Source organism: Lepidochelys kempii, chromosome 2, assembly GCF_965140285.1.
Source record: "Lepidochelys kempii isolate rLepKem1 chromosome 2, rLepKem1.hap1, whole genome shotgun sequence".
Taxonomy (NCBI): domain Eukaryota; kingdom Metazoa; phylum Chordata; order Testudines; family Cheloniidae; genus Lepidochelys; species Lepidochelys kempii.
This window is the reverse complement of record NC_136381.1, coordinates 183,650,378-183,670,687: the sequence shown is the minus strand read 5'-3', so window position 1 is coordinate 183,670,687 and position 20,310 is coordinate 183,650,378. Positions and strand designations below refer to the sequence as shown.

The following is a 20,310-nucleotide window of genomic DNA, read 5'->3' as shown; positions in this document are numbered from 1 at the left end:
CCTGTACCCCAATCACCTACCTCAGCCCAGTAAAAATGAGCTAGTGAGTGAGTGTGGGGAAGAGTAAGTGACAGAGGGTGGGGAAATGGAATGAGCAGGGGTGGGGCCTCAGAGAACGGGGCGGGGCAAGGGTGTTCGGTTTTGTGCAATTAGAAAGTTGGCAACCCTACTCTCTTACCAGTTTTACACACAGGAGTTGGCCCTGATTTATAGTGGTACAGCAGAATTATCTAATCATTTCCAAGAATGAAGCCCCTGGCTTACAGAACCAAACAAGCAATTAAAGATTTCATTTAATGTATAGTGTTCCTTTATACCAGATATTTAAAGACTAAGACTGTTTAGTTATTTAGAAACTAGTTTTTAGTTGATTACTAGTTTTTAGTTATTTAAAGACTAAGACTTATTTTTCTTTTTGCCAGCTTAAGAAATCATTCCGAAATTTTCAGTAATGACATAGCAGAACAAAGAGATTGATGGAAGACTGACAACTGTGGACTTTTTTTAAAAAATAGTTATGACTTCTTCCTACAACAAACACTTTAAACTATCTGAGGCTTTACAAAAACAGAATGAAACAGCTGTCATTTGCAGCAGGGCATTCTATATATTTTTGCAGTGGAGGCCTGCCCTGAAAGGAAACCATTTTAAGGAATTATCTTGATGAGTGGGCCATGTATTGTGCTGTTCTGTGGTCATAGAATTTACTACACGCCTTTTGCCTATCATTTGGCACAGTATTAGACGCCAGATTGTAAGCTGTCATTTCAAAAAACGGTTGAGCCCTCATAGTTGTGAAGAAAATCCTGGAAAAGTGAACCAAGTAAACTGATCCTGCACTGTCTTCCTGTACCTGCACCCAGCCTGAGAAAATAACTTGGAAAGGTATTAACTGCTGGTCATTGGACTTGAAGCATCTAGCTAACATTAATCCTCCACTCCAAACTTCCTCCCACGCTTTTCCTATCCAGCCAGTAAAACCTCCATCTTCTCCCGACAACTTCTATGATGGATGTATCTATCGTCGCCATAGAAATCTGCAGCAATATGTGGACAGCATACAATGTAGATTGAATTGATTACCAAAATATATAACACAGTGAGTATTGTACTGATTGTATTAGTCATTTTCATATTTAATTCATAGAAACCAGTTTTAAAATAATATAACTGAAACCACTGCAAAAAAACCGGCGGAACCCAAGAAGGCTGCAGGATCCACGGCCATTGCCTCAGCATTCTGGTCCAGTTTGCTGTGGAGTACATAGGGCTTTGATCTAGACACATAATCTATTAGCTTGGAAAGCATGTATAACCTCACAGGCACCTCTGGTTCTACCAGCTGCGTATGGGATGGCAATACATAAAGTGTTCAATATTAGAGACATGGTATTTTGTATAAAGAAAAGGAGGACTTGTGGCACCTTAGAGACTAACCAATTTATTTGAGCATAAGCTTTCGTGAGCTACAGCTCACTTCATCAGATGCATATCGTGGAAACTGCAGCAGACTTTATATATACACAGAGAATATGAAACAAAACCTCCTCCCACCCCACTGTCCTGCTGGTAATAGCTTATCTAAAGTGATCATCAGGTGGGCCATTTCCAGCACAAATCCAGGTTTTCTCACCCTCCACCCCCCCACACAAATTCACTCTCCTGCTGGTGATAGCCCATCCAAAGTGACAACTCTTTACACAATGTGCATGACAATCAAGTTGGGCTATTTCCTGCACAAATCCAGGTTTTCTCACATCCCCCCCCCCGACCCCCATACACACACAAACTCACTCTCCTGCTGGTAATAGCTCATCCAAACTGACCACTCTTCAAGTTTAAATCCAAGTTAAACCAGAACATCTGGGGGGGGGGGGGTAGGAAAAAACAAGAGGAAACAGGCTACCTTGCATAATGACTTAGCCACTCCCAGTCTCTATTTAAGCCTAAATTAATAGTATCCAATTTGCAAATGAATTCCAATTCAGCAGTTTCTCGCTGGAGTCTGGATTTGAAGTTTTTTTGTTTTAAGATAGCGACCTTCATGTCTGTGACTGCGTGACCAGAGAGATTGAAGTGTTCTCCGACTGGTTTATGAATGTTATAATTCTTGACATCTGATTTGTGTCCATTTATTCTTTTACGTAGAGACTGTCCAGTTTGACCAATGTACATGGCAGAGGGGCATTGCTGGCACATGATGGCATATATCACATTGGTGGATGTGCAGGTGAACGAGCCTCTGATAGTGTGGCTGATGTTATTAGGCCCTGTGATGGTGTCCCCTGAATAGATATATGGGCACAGTTGGCAACAGGCTTTGTTGCAAGGATAAGTTCCTGGGTTAGTGGTTCTGTTGTGTGGTATGTGGTTGTTGGTGAGTATTTGCTTCAGGTTGCGGGGCTGTCTGTAGGCAAGGACTGGCCTGTCTCCCAAGATTTGTGAGAGTGTTGGGTCATCCTTTAGGATAGGTTGTAGATCCTTAATAATGCGTTGGAGGGGTTTTAGTTGGGGGCTGAAGGTGACGGCTAGTGGCGTTCTGTTATTTTCTTTGTGACTTTGTCCTTACCCATAACTATTTCACATTTGGGGACAATGTATACCTTCAGATCAGCAGCACTGCTATGGGTACCCGCATGGCCCCACAGTATGCCAACATTTTTATGGCTGATTTAGAACAACGCTTCCTCAGCTCTCGTCCCCTAAAGCCCCTACTCTACTTGCACTATATTGATGACATCTTCATCATCTGGACCCATGGAAAAGAAGCCCTTGAGGAATTCCACCATGATTTCAACAATTTCCATCCCACCACCAACCTCAGCCTGGTCCAGTCCACACAAGAGATCCACTTCCTGGACACTACAGTGCTAATAAACAATGGTCACATAAACACCACCCTATACCGGAAACCTACTGACCGCTATTCCTACCTGCATGCCTCCAGCTTTCACTCTGACCACACCACACGATCCATCGTCTACAGCCAAGCTCTGCGATACAACCGCATTTGCTCCAACCCCTCAGACAGAGACAAACACCTACAAGATCTCTGTCAAGCTTTCTTACAACTACAATACCCACCTGCAGAAGTAAAGAAACAGATTGATAGAGCCAGAAGAGTTCCCAGAAGTTACCTACTACTGGACAGGCCTAACAAAGAAAATAACAGAACGCCACTAGCCGTCACCTTCAGCCCCCAACTAAAACCCCTCCAACGCATTATTAAGGATCTACAACCTATCCTAAAGGATGACCCAACACTCTCACAAATCTTGGGAGACAGGCCAGTCCTTGCCTACAGACAGCCCCGCAACCTGAAGCAAATACTCACCAACAACCACATACCACACAACAGAACCACTAACCCAGGAACTTATCCTTGCAACAAAGCCCGTTGCCAATTGTGCCCACATATCTATTCAGGGGACACCATCACAGGGCCTAATAACATCAGCCACACTATCAGAGGCTCGTTCACCTGCACATCCACCAATGTGATATATGCCATCATGTGCCAGCAATGCCCCTCTGCCATGTACATTGGTCAAACTGGACAGTCTCTACGTAAAAGAATAAATGGACACAAATCAGATGTCAAGAATTATAACATTCATAAACCAGTCGGAGAACTTCAATCTCTCTGGTCACGCAATCACAGACATGAAGGTCGCTATCTTAAAACAAAAAAACTTCAAATCCAGACTCCAGCGAGAAACTGCTGAATTGGAATTCATTTGCAAATTGGATACTATTAATTTAGGCTTAAATAGAGACTGGGAGTGGCTAAGTCATTATGCAAGGTAGCCTGTTTCCTCTTGTTTTTTCCTACCCCCCCCCCCCAGATGTTCTGGTTTAACTTGGATTTAAACTTGAAGAGTGGTCAGTTTGGATGAGCTATTACCAGCAGGAGAGTGAGTTTGTGTGTGTATGGGGGTGGGGGGGATGTGAGAAAACCTGGATTTGTGCAGGAAATAGCCCAACTTGATTGTCATGCACATTGTGTAAAGAGTTGTCACTTTGGATGGGCTATCACCAGCAAGAGAGTGAATTTGTGTGGGGGGGTGGAGGGTGAGAAAACCTGGATTTGTGCTGGAAATGGCCCACCTAATGATCACTTTAGATAAGCTATTACCAGCAGGACAGTGGGGTGGGAGGAGGTTTTGTTTCATATTCTCTGTGTATATATAAAGTCTGCTGCAGTTTCCACGATATGCATCTGAGGAAGTGAGCTGTAGCTCACGAAAGCTTATGCTCAAATAAATTGGTTAGTCTCTAAGGTGCAACAAGTACTCCTTTTCTTTTTGAGAATACAGACTAACACGGCTGTTACTCTGAAACCTGGTATTTTGTATGACTGCTTTTTAGCTTACCGCTTTACATCTACAAGGATTGCCAGACATCTAACCATTTGTTTAATGCTGTGAAGGTGTGTTTGTGTCATTTAGGCCTTCATCTTTCAAGTCTTTCCCCAGTGTGAAAGTGGAAGTGCAAGTGAAGGCATCACTTGCTCAGCAGTAAAATTAAGTGCTGAATGGTAGTAAAGATCCATTTCTGTCCACTTACAGTGCACAGGGTAACAAGCAAGCAGGGCAAGGCTGTCATTGGCTTAAGCAAAAGCCTCAACAAGTTAATGGGGTGTTTATTTAAGCACTACTGTTGTAGGGTGAAATGCACCCCTCTGCAGATGGCCAGCATGGGACCTGTGCACCACTTACACCCTGTTTGAAAGCGTAAGAGGGACTTGTTAGCCCTCGGCACAGGGGTGAATTTCACCTGCCAGTTAGTAGGCAGGAGTAACCTGTCACAGCAACCCCCTTTAAAATGTCTGTGTGTGCTCCCCTCACTCATCACTTTCTACTTTGCACTTATATGTTCCACCCTCTGAGGGTGAGGATATGTCCCGTTTCGGCCAGGACAGTCCCTTTTTTAAGCCCTGTCCCGGTTGTCCCAACTTTTTGGGCAAAGGCAACAGTTGTCCCATTTGCTCTTGCTGACTTCATCAGCTGACAAAAGCAAACAGGCCAAATGCCCATTTTTGTCAAAAAAGCGAGGTGCAGCGGGGGGAGTGGTGGTGCCAGCACCATGCAGGGGGGGGGCAGAGCTGTGAGGATACGTGAACCCAGCCCCGTGTCGGGGAGGGGGATGGAGCAGGTAGGGCTTAGGTGAGCTGCAACCCCCAGTCTCACAGGGTGGGAGAGGCACGGCTCGGGCGAGCTGTCACCCCCAGCCTTGCGCGGGAGCGGCAGACAGGCAGGGTTCAGGAGAGTCGCTTCTCAGGTCTCACGGGGGGGACGTAGGCAGAGCTTGGGCAAGCAGCAATGCCAGCCTTCCATGGGGGGCAGGGGGAGAGAAGGGGCAGAGCTTGAGTGAGCAGCGACCCCCACCCCATGCAGGGGCCAGGGGGTCAGGCAGGGGTTGGATGAGCAGCGACCCCAGCCTGAGGTGGAGGGGGGGAACGGGGCAGGCAGAACTGAGGGAAGCAGCGACACCCCCCCACAGTCTCACATAGGGAGGAAGGGGTAGGAAGGGCCAAAGAGAGCAGCCACCCCAGCCTCGCACGCAGGGATCTAGTGAATAGCGACCCCCCCAGTTCCGCTTGGGGGAGGGAAGGGTTCGAGTGAGCCGTGACCCCAGCCTCGAGTGGCAGAGGGGGCAGCAGCAGGAAGGGCTGGGGGAGACGTGATCCCAGTGTCATGTAGGGGACGGGGACGGGGCAGGCAGGGCTTGGGCAAACAGCAACCCCCCCCAGTCTCGCATGCAGGCAGGGCTCAGGCTAGCAGTGACCCCCCCCCCGCTTCACACAGGAGGGGGCAGCAAGGGCTCAGACAAGCAGTGACTCCCCTAGCCTTGCGCAGGGGAGAGGGCAGGTAGGGTTGCCAACTTTCTAGTCGCACAAAACTGAACACCCCTGGCCCACCCCAAGGCCCCACCCCTTCTCCAAGCTCCTGCCCCCACTGGCTCTATTCCCCTCTCGCTGTTGCTCATTCTCCCCCACCCTCATGCACTTTCACCAGGCTGGGGCAGGCAGTTGGGGTGCGGGAGGGGGGGGCGGGTGAGCGGATGTGGTCTCTGGCTGGTGCTTTGGCCAGAAATCAGGGGTTCAGGATGGGGAGCAGTGGGCTCCGTGCTGGGGCAGAGAATTGGGGCCAGGGATGAGAGGTTTGGGATGCATTGCTAGTTTCCTTAATAAAATTAATTTTTAATCTATCCTGTTACAGAGACATATGTCTGCACCTGCCTGTTAGTTTTTCAGAAAACATTTACATGGAAGCAACAGTTTTTGTAAACAAAGTTCTCTGGCTCCGGTGCTGTGGATTCTGTTATTTAAAAACAGCTTTTGCATCAAGAGATTTTTCAAGGAGGAAATATGGGCCAGAGTGAGACAAATCTTGTTGCCTTAGTCACATAAAACTCCCACTGCAGTCATTAGGCGTTTGCGTCACTAAGGCAAGCATGATCGGGCCAGAGGTGGTATCAGGCTAGAAGTTCTACTAACAAGAGTTTGATCCTGTCTAGTCCATGTTTAGAGGGTGTAGGGTGACCATACTTCTGAAGGGAAAACTGGGTGGGGCCTGAGCCCTTCTCCCCCACCGTGGGGTTGGCCTGAGCCCTGCCTGCCCCTCCCCCAGCACGAAGATGAGGTTGCTGCATGCCTGAGCCCTACCTGCTTCCCCACCGCAGCCCCTGCGTGACTCCGGTTGCTGCTCACCCAAGAACTGCCTCCCTCCCTTCCGTGCGAGGCTGGGGTCGTTTCCCCCCTGAGCCCTGCCTGCAGCTCCCTGTGTGAGGCTGGCCTGAGCCCTGCCTCCCCTATGCACGGTTGGGGTTGCTGCTTGCCTGAGCACTGTCTGCAGCCCCCTGCACAAGGCTGGGACAGCTGCTGACTCAAGCCCTTCCTTCCACCCCCCCCCCCCCCCGAAGTGAAGTTGGGATCACTGCTGGGCCAAGCCCTACTAGACACCCATCCACACGTGATGCTGGAGTCACTGCTCACCCAAGCCCTGCCTGAAGCTCCCAGCGTGAGGCTGGGGTCACTGCTTGTCTGTGCCCTTTCTGCCCCACCCCATGTGAGGTTGCGGTGACTGCTTGCCTGAGCCAGGCCAATCCTCCTCTCCCCTGCGAGCGCCTGGGGTTGCTGCTTGTCCAAGCCATACCTGCCCCTCTCCCCCGTGACACTGGGGGTCACTGCTTATCTGAGCCCTTTGTGCCCCGCCCCATGTGAGGCTGGGGTCACTGCTTGCCTGAGCCGTGCCTGCAAACCACCACCCCCCATGTTTGGTTGGAGGTTGCTGATCACCCAAACCCTGCGTGCCCTCCCCCTGCATGAACCTGGAGTGGCTGCTCTCCCAAGCCTTGCCTGGCCCTGGCCTCTCCCCCCGCCCCGTGTGACACGGGTCACTGCTCACCAGAGCCCTGCCTGTCAACCGCAACCCCCCCATGAGGCTGGGGGGGGGTCACTGCTCACCTCAGTCAGGCCTGCCCCTGCTCCCCATCCCAGCTCAAGGCTAGTGTCACAGATCGTTCAAGCCCCTTCCCACCCCTACGTGAGGCTAGGGTCAATGCTCGCCCAAGCCATGCCTGCCCCGACCCCTTGGGTTGCCAGGCATCCAGTTTTTGACTGGAAAGCCTGGTCGAAAAGGGACGCTGGCGGCTCCGGTTGGCACCACCAACCAAGCCATTAAAAGTCCAGGTTTGGGGGCCCAGGGCTAAAGCAGGTTCCCTGCCTACCCTAGCTCTGTGCAGCTCCCGGAAGTGGGCAGCCACCAGGTCCTTGCGGCTCCTAGGCACATGCGTGGTGAGGATGGCGCTGGGCGCTGCCCCTGCCCCTACCCCTAGTGCTGGCTCCGCAGCTCCCATTGGCTGGAAACCACAACCAATGGGAACTGCACAGGCAGCACCTGTGGGTGCAAGCGCAGTGCATGGAGCCTCCCTGGATGCCCATGCTTCTAGGTGCTGAAGGGACCTGGTGGCCGCTTCCTGAGAGCTGGGGTAACCCTGAACACCCTCCCACACCCCAACACCCTGCCCCAGACTGCTGTCCCCTCCTGTACCCAAATTCCTCCCAAAGCCCGCATCCCTGGCCCCACCCCAGAGCCTGCACCCCCGCCCCCAGTCCAGAGCCCTCACACCCCCACCCCGCACCCTAACCCCCTGTTCTAGCCCCTCATCTCTGGCCCCTTCCCAAAGCCCACAACCCCAGCCAGAGCTCACACCCCTGCCTGTACTCCGAGCCCCTTTTATCCATTCATGGTTGATACATGAACTTCTTGACCTTTTCAATTACAACTCAAAAGAGCACTTACATTGAATTATTCTTCCTTTAAAAATCACCCTCTTCAGTACTCACGGTGGGCTCCTTTAAAGTGTGTGAGCCTGTGACAGGAACCTAGGGGTACAACCTGGGACTGCTGTGCCCCCTTACCTCACTAAGCTGGGTTGTCTCTCACAATGCCTTACTGGTGACAAGCAGCAACCCTTCCAGGTGCTGTTGCCACTCAGTACAACTGCATGTGGCGTCCCACACCCATCTAGATTGCATGAATGCTCCCAGAACCACTCACCAATCACACAGAGAAAGGCACCAGCCAAATCCTCCCTGCTCCCGGTCTTGTACCTCAGGAATATTCCCTCTTGAGCAATGTAAGATTATTAATTGGTTCAGCACTTCATCAATGGAAAGTGGCCATACACCAGCCTTTCTAACCTGAGCAGATTTACCAAGCACTTCAGTCAAATGCCCTGCTAAAGATAAACATTAGAATAAGTTTATTGATTTAAAAAGATGGATTTTAAGTGATAGGCAAAAGGCCCTGCAGCTTCCCGCAGCTCCCATTGGCGGGGAACAGCGAAGCGTGGCCACTGGAAGCTGCGGACAGTCAACATAAAAAAATGTCTTGCGGCCTGCCAGCTGATTACCCTGATGGGCCGCCTCACAAAGGCTGCTGACCCCTGGACTAGGCAATATGTGGATTAAGTAGTTTTTCTCACGCCATTGGATACTGCAGTTTGGTTACAGTCTTTCATATGCAAGTTCTTCCTGTTAGCCTGGGGACCAGTCTCCTCCGCTCCAGTGTTCTCATTGCCTTCAGTGCAGGTGGGAGAAGAGACAGGCTAAACCATACGGCCTCTGTTCCCTATATTATATCCTTATTCCATGTGCTTGAGGAACACAAGTCCAAGCATGTCTGGTGGGCACTGATGAATCACCAGACAAGGTTGAACAATTCCCCTGGTGTGGCCTTGTGTAAGGGAGTCATCGAATTGTAACTCCCTTGCTAGACAATGGCTCCTGATAGTTGTTCGACACCCCCCCCCCAGTGCTGCTTAGCTCCCTTGCTGTTGTTTCTGGGGAGCTAATATTTTGGCAATTCCCCAACTCACAACATAGTTTAGTGACAACCATACAACACAATCTCATAACTTCATATGCATTAATGATATACATATTTAGATAGAACAATGGCTTTCAGCAGATCATAGCCATTCCCATGATACCTTACATAACATGCTTTATATGAAATATCACAATTATATACAAATGATGAATATGGGAGTTACAGGGCACTCCTTCGAGGTATAGAGTGTTACAGAGCCTAATCCATGAAACAATACTTGGAGTGTACACTGGGCCAAATTAGTATCTGGTATAACTCCTCTGACACCAGGGGTGAATTTGGCTCAGCATTTTCCCCAAGCTCTCTAATGCAAGAGAGTGAAAGCACAGCTGCAATAAGACTGAAGGTTGTACACATAAGTACTGTATCTCTGTGTATAGAAGATGCACAGGAAAAATGGATAAGGAACATCTGACCAATGACTGCTTGGGCCACAGAAAGAGAAGTCTGCTTTGCAAAGTTTCTTTATCTAGCACATACAGTGGATGTGGATCCTCCCACAGAACTATAACTAGCTCCTTTTCAGCAGAATGGAAAAATAGTTCCACAGACAAGTCAAGCTCCATGAGAACATGTATACTGTGTTACTGAGCTACACCCAAATCTCAAGGTATGAGTAAAGACCTCCAGCTTTGATACAATAGGTGAACTTTATCCCTGAGTAAAGAGGGCACACATGGCCTATGCACTAGTTAAATCCTAATCTAAGGGGTGAATTTCATTACTAGTGAATACATGTTCCCATTTTAGCAGTCTTTGCATGTTATGGCCAATTCATGGTGCTCAATACCATTCATCATTTAAATTTAACAGAGGAATATCATACAAAATAGTTTCTCACACGATGCCTAGAATTCCAAACAGTAACAAATATATCACTACTGAAACTGTACAGAACTTTTGTGTGTTTAGGGCTAGACCAGCAATTGGATTATTTTAACAGTAAAGATGGATTATTTCAGCAATAAAAGTATTCTGAGCAACAAGAAATAGAAAAGTTGTCAGCTCTTTCTAATGTACAATAATAATGATCATACTTCGTTCTAAAATGCAACTCAGAGCAATTTACAAATATCACTAGTAGCTAAAAACCCCACGCTGTCACATGAGCATGGCAGCTGGGTCAAGTAATCCACCATCTATGCAGTTCCTGTTATACAGCCAATGAAATTGTTGCATGCAGATTAGCTGTAGAGTAAGAGTGATGATTGATTGTGTTACCTCTGATATCACAGTGGTCTTGGTATGGCACACACACACACACACACACACCTTACTGTGCTGTCATACAGGGTAATGCATAAAGTCAAAAATGGTTGAGACCTTAAAGATTGGATGATGATAGATTGTGGATCCCAGTTCTGATTGAATCTAGTGATAATCTAAACAAAAAGTGCTCCCAACCATATTTCTGTCACTTCAGGTTCATGGGTACATGAATCCATTGGTCCGAACTTCCCAATTTAGTAGCGCTCCTGTAGCCCTGCTGAGTTGCTTTGTAGATGCTTTGGTACCATGCTAGGGTCTCCAAGTATCTATTCAATACACCCTGGAGAGTAATGGATGGTTAAACATCAGTGCTTCTCTGACACATTAATGTATGTACTGCGTGACTGAGTGCCTCCTACAGAATCCAAGAAGGAGGCATCTTGGGGGTTGATCCTACTCCCTCTGAAGTCAATGGTAGTTTTGTCATTGACTTGAGGAGAAGGAGGCTTGGACTCATAGTGCTGGAGTTGGAATTTACACTTTTCTGATTGCCACTTTACACCAGATTCATCACTGGTATAAAGTGGTCATAAAGCAGTTTGACAATTTTCAGGGAACAACTGTGCATGGGAATATCCCTAGGAAGCACAGAGTTGGCAAAGCATATGCCATACCCATCCCCCCTCCTCCACATGCGCGCCCCATGTCAGAGGGCAGGTAGGAGCATGGCCAGGTTATTCCTACACTCCTCCTATTCCCTGGCAGCAAAATAAGCCACGTGTGTCATTGCAGCAAAGTGCAAATTTGCTTAAGCGGGAAGAATGTTATAAGAAACACAGTGACCAAAAGGTTAGAAATATTATTGAATTAAAATTATAAATATTACTTGCAAAAGATACTTGCATGCTGCTATATATACTGCTGCTCACAAAATAAGCCACTACTAGAACCTATAGTATGCACAACAGAAGGTGAACATATTGTTAAATAGTCTTTGATGGCAGATGAGCAACCATCCCAGAATCAGTGTTTTTGCAAGCTATTATATTTTATAAAACAGTAGCACATACATTAAGGCTGGAACCTGATAGGCTATTTTCACTGTATCTTCAATCCAGACTATGCAAGTGCTGCCACAAAAAAGGGTCTCATTGATTTATTTATGGTGCAACAGCTCAGTTTTTAATCAAATTCTTGTCATGCATAAGCCAATGCGAATTCTCCTTTTCAGGTGGATCATATACAAAATGCCATGCTCTGGAAAGTAGAATCGTGTTGGTGTATGATACCTCAACAGAACCTTCCACCTCATGATTTCCGAGCACTTTGCAAACATTAGTGAACTGAGTCTCATAACACTCCTCAAAAAGACAATATGGGCGAGGTCATATCTTTTATTGGAACCTGACAATCACTATGCTCTCGAATGAACTCACACAGAAAAAATGAAAGGAAAAAAAACCCTACCATATTACATGTGGGCGAACACTTTTCACAAAATAATCACTCCGCATCAGACCTCTGAGTCCTTATATTCAAAGGAAATCTGCATAACGCTTACAAAAGATGAGCCTGGGAGCTTAAATTCACAACTTTGCTAAATACTAAAAATCATGGACTCATTAACTGGAGTTATGGCTCATTACAACAACCTGTAACCCATTAACACTCCTTTGTCTTACAACTGCAAATGTGTTAACTACCCACTTCACCTTGAATGTTCTCTTGCAACATGTGTTAACTCCTTATGCTAAACAATCTGTTCCACTTTGTGTTTAGCTGTGACACTCTGAGAACCTTTCCCAGACCTGAAGAAGAGCTCTGTGTAAGCACTAAAGCTTGTCTCTCACCAACAGATGTCACTGTGTCTCTCTAATATCATGGGTCTAACATGGCAACAACAACCTTGCAAACATTTCTATGGGGTAATAGTTCTTATATATGGGGAACAGAGGGACAAAACTGTGAAGCAGCTTACACAAGTTTACACAGAAGGTCTGTGGCACACCAAGGACATGAACCTCCCGAGTCCTGACACTCAGTTTGTATCTTATCCACCAGTTTATGTTCTCACTTGTGGAGAAGTTCACTACAACAGATAAATCGCACATTCATTTGCAGTGGGAGACTTACCCTACAAATGCCAGCTATTTTATTCAGGGGTGTCACCATAAAAGCCCAGTACAAAGTTCTTTGCTGGTGTAAATGGCTGCAATAGCTAAATGGCTAAAAGTCCGTTTGACAGGTGAAGCAAAACCTCAAGGGAATTCACAGCAGCAAATTCTGGCCTCACATGCGTACAGTTGCACTGGGCCCCACTATAGGCAATTTATACTGCCAGACCAGCACAAAGTGACCTGAAAGGGGACAGCTGAATATTCTCCCAGCACTAGCTCTACAGCCCACTCCTCAAATGCAGGAGGAGGCATGTCAAGAGAGGAAGTGGGTATGATGGAGGCCAGATGGAGTGGAGCATCAATGAGAAACTCTCCATTGATCCCCAGCCTTACTGTCGCAAGTTAGAGCAGGCCTGTTTCAGTGTGAATACAGTGCAATTAGGTATTGAGCCCTGCATGAGTTAGATTTGAGTTGCACATATCCTCTTGCTGTGATAAAGTGAATATTCCTGCATTGGCAAGGAATGGATATTGTATTTTACAGTTCTAATTTCTATTATTTGTTAACAAATGGATGGGATCAGAGCTTAGATGGCCAGCATTCTCATGATCTGTTTTTAACCCTCCTCTTTTCGTATCCCTAACCAATTATTGTAACAGTGTTCTTCCATCATCCTATAATTACTTTTCAGTGGAAACCCTGAGCTGAGTTCAGGATTTTAGGTAGTGCAACATTATGATGGATGTGGTTGTGCCTTCAGCAGAAATATGCTTAGAAATGGGCCCCAGCTGGAAAAGACCACATGTACACTTGAAGCGGAGACGGACAGAGAGAAACCACAAACACAGGAATCATAACATCTGTCCCTGAAATGTCAACACCTTTGTGGTAGAACAGAGCAGCTATTTAGCAGCACACAACAGTAGAGCCCTCCTAGAGTTTAGGGCACCACATTCGGATAAGAATACAGTATAAAAGGGTTTGAATGTCTATCTGTAGAAGTTGTGACCGGGTGCCCAGGATGGACCACACTGAGAATGCCACATTCAGGGCAGACTGCAAAAAAACAGGGCAGGCTTTCCCCCAAACCTGTGGTTTATTCTATAATTAGATTAATCAAGCCAATAAAAATACTACTTCTGCAGTACCGCAGTGGTTAACCAGGAACCAAACACAGTCCCCTATAGGCATGCCAGCCTTTGGCACCTATCCAGACAAATAGGGCTAATATAGTGAGAGGTTACTGAAAACCCAGTTCATCATATGTGAGGTTACACCAAACCCACAGGATGAGACATTTACCCCCAAGTCAATATGTATCTCAGCTCTTACCCAAATATCACACTGTCCGCCAATCCTCAGTAAACTAAATAAAGATTTGTGAATAAAAAACAGAGTTAAAATGGTTAATAGATCGTATACATACAAATGACTGCAAATTCCTTATATCCGGTTTGTAGCAATGATGAAATAGACGGCTGGCTTGCAAAAGTCTCTCTGGTATTTTCCAAAGCTTGGTAGGTCCTCAGTTCATAGTTCAAAATACTCCTATTAGTTGTAAATCCACAGTTCAGAGAGTTGGAGCAGGAAAAAGGCAAAATGGAGGTGTCTCGGTGTCTTTTATATCCTCCGCTATGTGCATGGAAATTTACTGTGCCAAACAAATCCCACACCCCCTGTGTATGGAAAGTTACTGCCCAAGATGGAGTCTGGGATCACATATCCACATCACATGCCCTTACATGTTTTGCTGAATCACAGGTGGTGGCCATTAGCTCCTTGCTGTCTGAGGCATCCACAGCCAGACCTTCTGGGCAGGATGGGTTCCTTCAGTGGCCCATTGTGAGAGTGGAGTGTCTTTAAATGGGTCACCAACACATAGATGTCTATCCCTGATATAAATATATCGGGGGAGGAAGGGTCATCCAGGAATACAATACATGCTTAAGATACAAGCACATAGCCAATATCCATAACTTCAGATACAAATCTGATAGATGCATCTAAGCAAGATAAACATACTTAACAATTCAGAACTTTTCTATCGATACCTCACATGACATACTTTGTACAGGATTCATGGTAACTTTGTCACAGTGGTAACAACTGTGATATAAATGGTCACCCTTCTCATACACACCATCACAGAAGTAACTAGAGGCAGGGAAAGGTTTTGGAGGGAAAAAACCCGAAGAGCAAGCTATCTCAAGAGGAAGCTTAGAATGAAAGCTACAGTTCTTATTATTTATGTTAGTAATAAAGACCAAGAGCTGGCAAGGAGGTAAGCATGGCCTCTAAACACTGTGTACAAGCAGGAGAGGAACTTCACCTGCCTACACATCACTATTTTTTTTCAGGGCTTAATGAAATGGAAGAGTGCCAGCTGTCCTGCAGCCTGAACAGCTCCATATTATCTCAGCTGGAGGTAAATAGGACTCTTCAGTCTCCATCAGACAATATGTCTAAATGCATCTTCCATTCTCTCATTACCATATTATCACAGTTTAGCCAATTTCCTTTTCCTAGCTAATTCTCTTCTCATACAGGATTGTAGGCTGTCAAAAGTTGTTTTTTGTCCTTCATGACAAGCAGATTGTGAAGAAAAAAAACAACAACCTGACTCAACACATTCAGCCAGCAAATCAGACTGAAAATCAACCGCAATAAGAGAGCTATCATAACCCTTAAAATTGCTTCCCCATCACCAGTATGGATAGAGGATCATGTTCTCACCAATGTAGAAACAGTCACATATTTGGGCAGCACCATCAGCCAGGATGGTGGAACAAGGCAGGATATCCGGAACAGAATCAATAAAGCCAGGAACACCTTCAGGAGCTTAAATACAGCCTGGAAATCATCAAAATACAGCACCAAAACTAAATTCAGGATTTATCAGAGCTGCGTACTTTCAACTCTACTTTAAAGTGCAAAATGCTGGGGAATGTCAAAGTATGACATGTCCAAACTGTCTTCATTCCATACAAATTCTCATATCTCAGAAAAATTCTCCATATCTTTTGGCCCAGAACAATCTCAAACCAAGACCTATTCACACAGTGCAGCCAAGAAGATATGAGCAGCATTATGATCGGGATCCCAGTGGGGACCAGCTATGGTCACTCAATTAGGGTGAACTGTAAAGAATGAGCAGACAAACCCCCAAAAGCTGGTGAATATTCCAATACTTAGATTTATCAAACCAGCATAAAACAGCTTCTTTATTACCTTACTAGTTACTCAGAAGTCCAAATAACAGTTACCTTAAAGTGATCCAGCCTCAGGCCTCCATCCAGGTACCTAAGTCAAATATGATGATTTCCAAAAATCTTATATCATCATATAAAAGAAAACTGTCTACCAGTCCCAAAGGATGGGGCACATTACCTCCCAGATTAATGAATGTTTTAGATTTTACCCAAATACACGCTACAGCCAATTCTTATTAACGAAACTAAATTTTATTAAAAAACAAAAGAGAGAGAGCGTGTGGTTAAAAGATCAATATACATATAGACATGAGTTCAATCCATTGAGGTCCAGATTCGTAGCAGAGATTGTGAGCTTTATAGTTGCAAAGAGTTCCTTTAGAATTGAGTTCACAGGTTATAATCCAATGTCCAAATATCATATTCAGGACGTATCAGCATAACTCAGACCTCAGTACTGCAACTCAAACTTCCCCTAATGAAGCTTAAGCAGATCTGAGATGAACAGGATCAGGACCCAAGGGTCTTTTTATACAGTGTCCTAGCATCCACTTGACCACACAGTCCTGGTTAAACAATAGGCTTTTGATGTAACCTTTTGCTTTCTAAACACCACCAGTAGTTATTTACACAAATTAACTAGGGCAATTTATCCATTAGGCAGTCTATTACAAACTTCAAAGAGACATATAGACAATGACATTATTTTACCCAAGATTAATCCAAATGTTTAATTAATTAATCCAATTAATCCAACACCTCTTATAAAGTTGCCTGGAATTCCCCCTGCGTCCTTTGAACAGGGAGGAGACACTTCAGACAATTACAATATTTTTAAAGCAACTTGTTTTGGCTGAAAATTGGGATTCCGTGCAAAAGTAATGCTACCATAAGGTTCATGGGACCCAGTGACATTTCACTGCCTTGCTGGTCTAGAAGAAGCAGCAAAAACTGGGGAATATCCGCACATGGTGAGGTGGGCGCTGTGCTAGTTACTACCAAGCCACATCATTTCACAGCAGATCAAGTTGTTTTTTTGGGGCTCAGGTAGGCAGCGGTGCATGAGGGGGTTTCCATATTATTAGCTTCCAGTTTATAAGTGGAGACACAGACTGACTCATCCAAGACCATGCAGAGCCAGGAAAATCCAGGAGTCCTGATCCCCAGATTCCCTGCTTTACCCTCTAGACAACACTGCCTCCTCTGAGTCTTCTGTTTCTTGTTCTGAAATCAATAATCTGTGAAGGGGCCTGGGACACCAAACAGAGTTGCCTGGGGAAATCCAAAGCAGCCAGGACCAATCTAGCCCTGAGTAAGCTCATCACAGGAGATGATGTCACAATGCTGTGATGTCAGCAGCTCATGTCCAGTTGCTGCCTTAGCAGTTGCATAACATTCTGTCCCCAGAGAGCCTAGGAAAGCTGCCATGACTGCACTCAGCAATCGGATTGGGATCTGCAGGCGCAAAGATGAGTGATTAGAAACAGCAGAGAAAGGAAGTCAGAGACCTAGGAATGGGTGAGGAAGGGTGTGGAAAATACAGAAAGCTAAAGGAGTAATAAGAGGTGGAAGAGGAGCAACAAGGGAAAGGAGGCACAATGAAGACCAAGATAAGGATAGTGACAATCAGAGAGGAGCTATAAGACTAGAGGTAAGATGGACAAGGGAGATGTGAACACATGTAATACCCTTCTGCCAGGTGGTTAATAGCAGCAAGAAGGGCTGACTACAGTATATCTCAGGTCCCTTGTGACAAATAATTAAACCAGCTTGAGCCTCCCCCCAACCAGAAACCTGAACTCACCCTCCCTGGATACCCTTAGTAGGTAGAACTTCCCCACTCACAGGCACTGTAGGAATGAGTAAAATCAAGAACATCTGTATTAAGGGAAAGGGAACACAACCGTAAATTTGAGAAAACACAGCAACAGAATTTATATGAAAAAAGAGAGCAAAATGCAAACCTCTTCCAGTAATTTTGGCAGCAGTATGCCTAACTCCCTTTCCACCTGCCAGTGAGACTGTCCCACTGTTGAGTCTCTTACCTGCACTACCTCACCTAGCCACTAGCCTCACCTACTCACTCACGGTTTGAATCAGCAATAGTCCAAGTATCTCATGGGAGCCACTTTTCTGGTGCCAGTTGAACGTGCCACCATTTAACTCAGTTTATTACTTCAAGTTTATTGATGCACAGGGGAGGCAAACCTCATTAGAACCCCCTTAAATCTGCTGCTGTTCTCTGTGATGATTCTCACAGCAATATTACTACAAAGTCACCATAGGAGATAACTGAGAACAATTGGAATTCCTTCTAGGAAAGATCCAAAATCCTTGGAAACAAATTCTTCACTAGTTGTCTGGGAACCCACAATCTGCCAGAATCCAATTTCATGTATGGTTATGGTGACTCTAGAAGTGCCACTAGAGGAATTGTGGGTAGGTAGCCTATACAAATGAAACTCTTTATGGCAACACTTTTCCCTTTTCACCATCAAAGCATGTGGAAAGATTTTTTGTCTCTGGCAGTAGGGCTTACACATAGACAAAAGGATCAGTGAAAGGGTGCAAAGGATGACTGAGGTGTGACAAGCAGAGATGATGAGACTCATGCACCAAGAACAGAGGTAGGACAGAAAAATGAGAAAGAAAGTATGGTGAGGGAGAACAACTGCTGGCAGGAGACAGGTGAAGCTGGAGTTGGGACTTGCTGTGTTTGGGGCATTATTTGTGTCCAATAGTAGTGATCTGATTGGGGTTTTCTGTCTTTCCTAAGAGTTAATCCCCTGTTCTTTCCCTGCCCTGGCAGACTATCTGCCACTGCTGCTGGAAAGGCACGAGCACTCCACAAAGCACTTGATACTTTGAAAGAAGAGTTCCACAATGGCTCCTGGTGAAACACCCTGGTCAGAATGGGTATGTCTACACTGCAATAAAACACACATGGCTGGCCCATGTCAGCTGACTGCAGGGCTATGAAATTGCAGTGTAGATGTTCGGGCTCAGCCTGCATATCTACACTGCAGTCTTACAGCCCCACAAATCCCCACAGGTGTTTTATTGCAGTGTAGTCATACCCAAGGAGGTTACAGTGCTTGGTAGAGGCCTGGGCATGGGTCAGTGGCTTCCTAATGTGCTGAATTCCTTTGTAGTCACTTTTCTGCACCTATTGTCTTTCTTTTGTTTCCCCAGGATTCTGGATCCACTGGCTTTACATCCCCCGGTCCTGCTCTAAGCACTCCCTTCTGTGCCCTGCATTGCCAATCACACACAGGCTGAAGCTCCTGAGCTCAGTTAGAGCCTAGAGAGTCTCTAATTGAATTACAGGCCAAGGTGCTATGGTTATCCCCTCCTGCTATGCAGTTATAGTGTGAAATAGCTGTGAATCCAATAACAGGTGGGTAGTGATTGAGTTTCTTGAATGGAAGGTGCCAGGGAAGGGAAGGAATATGGTTTCTGTATGTCTGTAAAAGGGCCACCTCCTGGGGTTTGTTTCCCACTCTTAAGAGTTACCTTGGCTTCTCTGCTGTTTCACTTGTGAAACAAAGCTAAATACTCCCACTTCCATTATGGAGCCAGGAGTGATGTGTCACATCTCAGAGGTGGGGAAAAGTTCCAAAAGTCCCCATATTACAGCAACATCTCTCAGCATTGCCATCACCAAATGTTCAAAAACCATGAGCCAGGCCTCAAAAATCAGTGGCGTGGCTTAAAAAACAAACAAACACAACGGTGAGATTATTAAATAAATTACCTTGGAGGAGCTGGGCCAATGAAAGCAACACCAACATAGGTGCCTCTTAGGGCGACAAGATAGCAACTGTGAAAAAACAGGACAGGGGGTGAGTGGGGGTAAAATATTTGAGGAGGTAACTTCCTGGCCCCTCCCATATCAGCATTCAGTAATAGAGGGAGACCTCTAAGATAGAGGTCTGTTATCATTCTTCCTAGAAGCCATCTGATCATCCACCTTTTCTCTTCTGTGCAGCTGAGTCCGGAGCTGCATGCGCTGTTCCAAGTAGGGTCACATGCACACCTCTGATCATTTCAAAGGGTAAGCTTAATATTTTCAGTTTGCATTTTAATTAGGCAATTTCAAAAGACATGGTACACATGAGAAGGGCTAAATTTTAATATTTCTTCATATTTGTTATGCTGGAGAGGATGTTTGTTTTCAGAAAATGAAGACAGGATTGTAACAGTTGATTACATTAAACATTGCAGGGGATGAAATGCACATGCTGATAGATGCCTATTTTCAGGGCGAGATATTGAAAGCACCAATTAAGAGCAAGGAAATCAAGAATCATAAAATGCTGTTCCCCATCACCAAAGATATGAAGTATAAAATGTCAAGTTTGCCCTCAGAGTGCATC

General features: G+C 45.8%; 1 protein-coding gene across 2 annotated transcripts in view; it reads left to right on the top strand.

Moving 5' to 3' along the window:
* The window catches only part of ITPRID1 (ITPR interacting domain containing 1), an 85,475-nt gene extending 66,265 nt beyond the window's left edge, over nucleotides 1-19,210 (top strand). For both annotated transcript variants that reach the window (XM_073329499.2, XM_073329501.2), the window contains exons 15-16: nucleotides 423-1,099; nucleotides 19,127-19,210. In XM_073329499.2, coding sequence (XP_073185600.2) covers nucleotides 423-452 — 30 coding nt within the window. In that variant the 3' untranslated portion in view covers nucleotides 453-1,099; nucleotides 19,127-19,210. The remainder of the gene's footprint in view (nucleotides 1-422; nucleotides 1,100-19,126) is intronic.
* The last annotated feature ends 1,100 nt before the right edge of the window (nucleotides 19,211-20,310 follow it).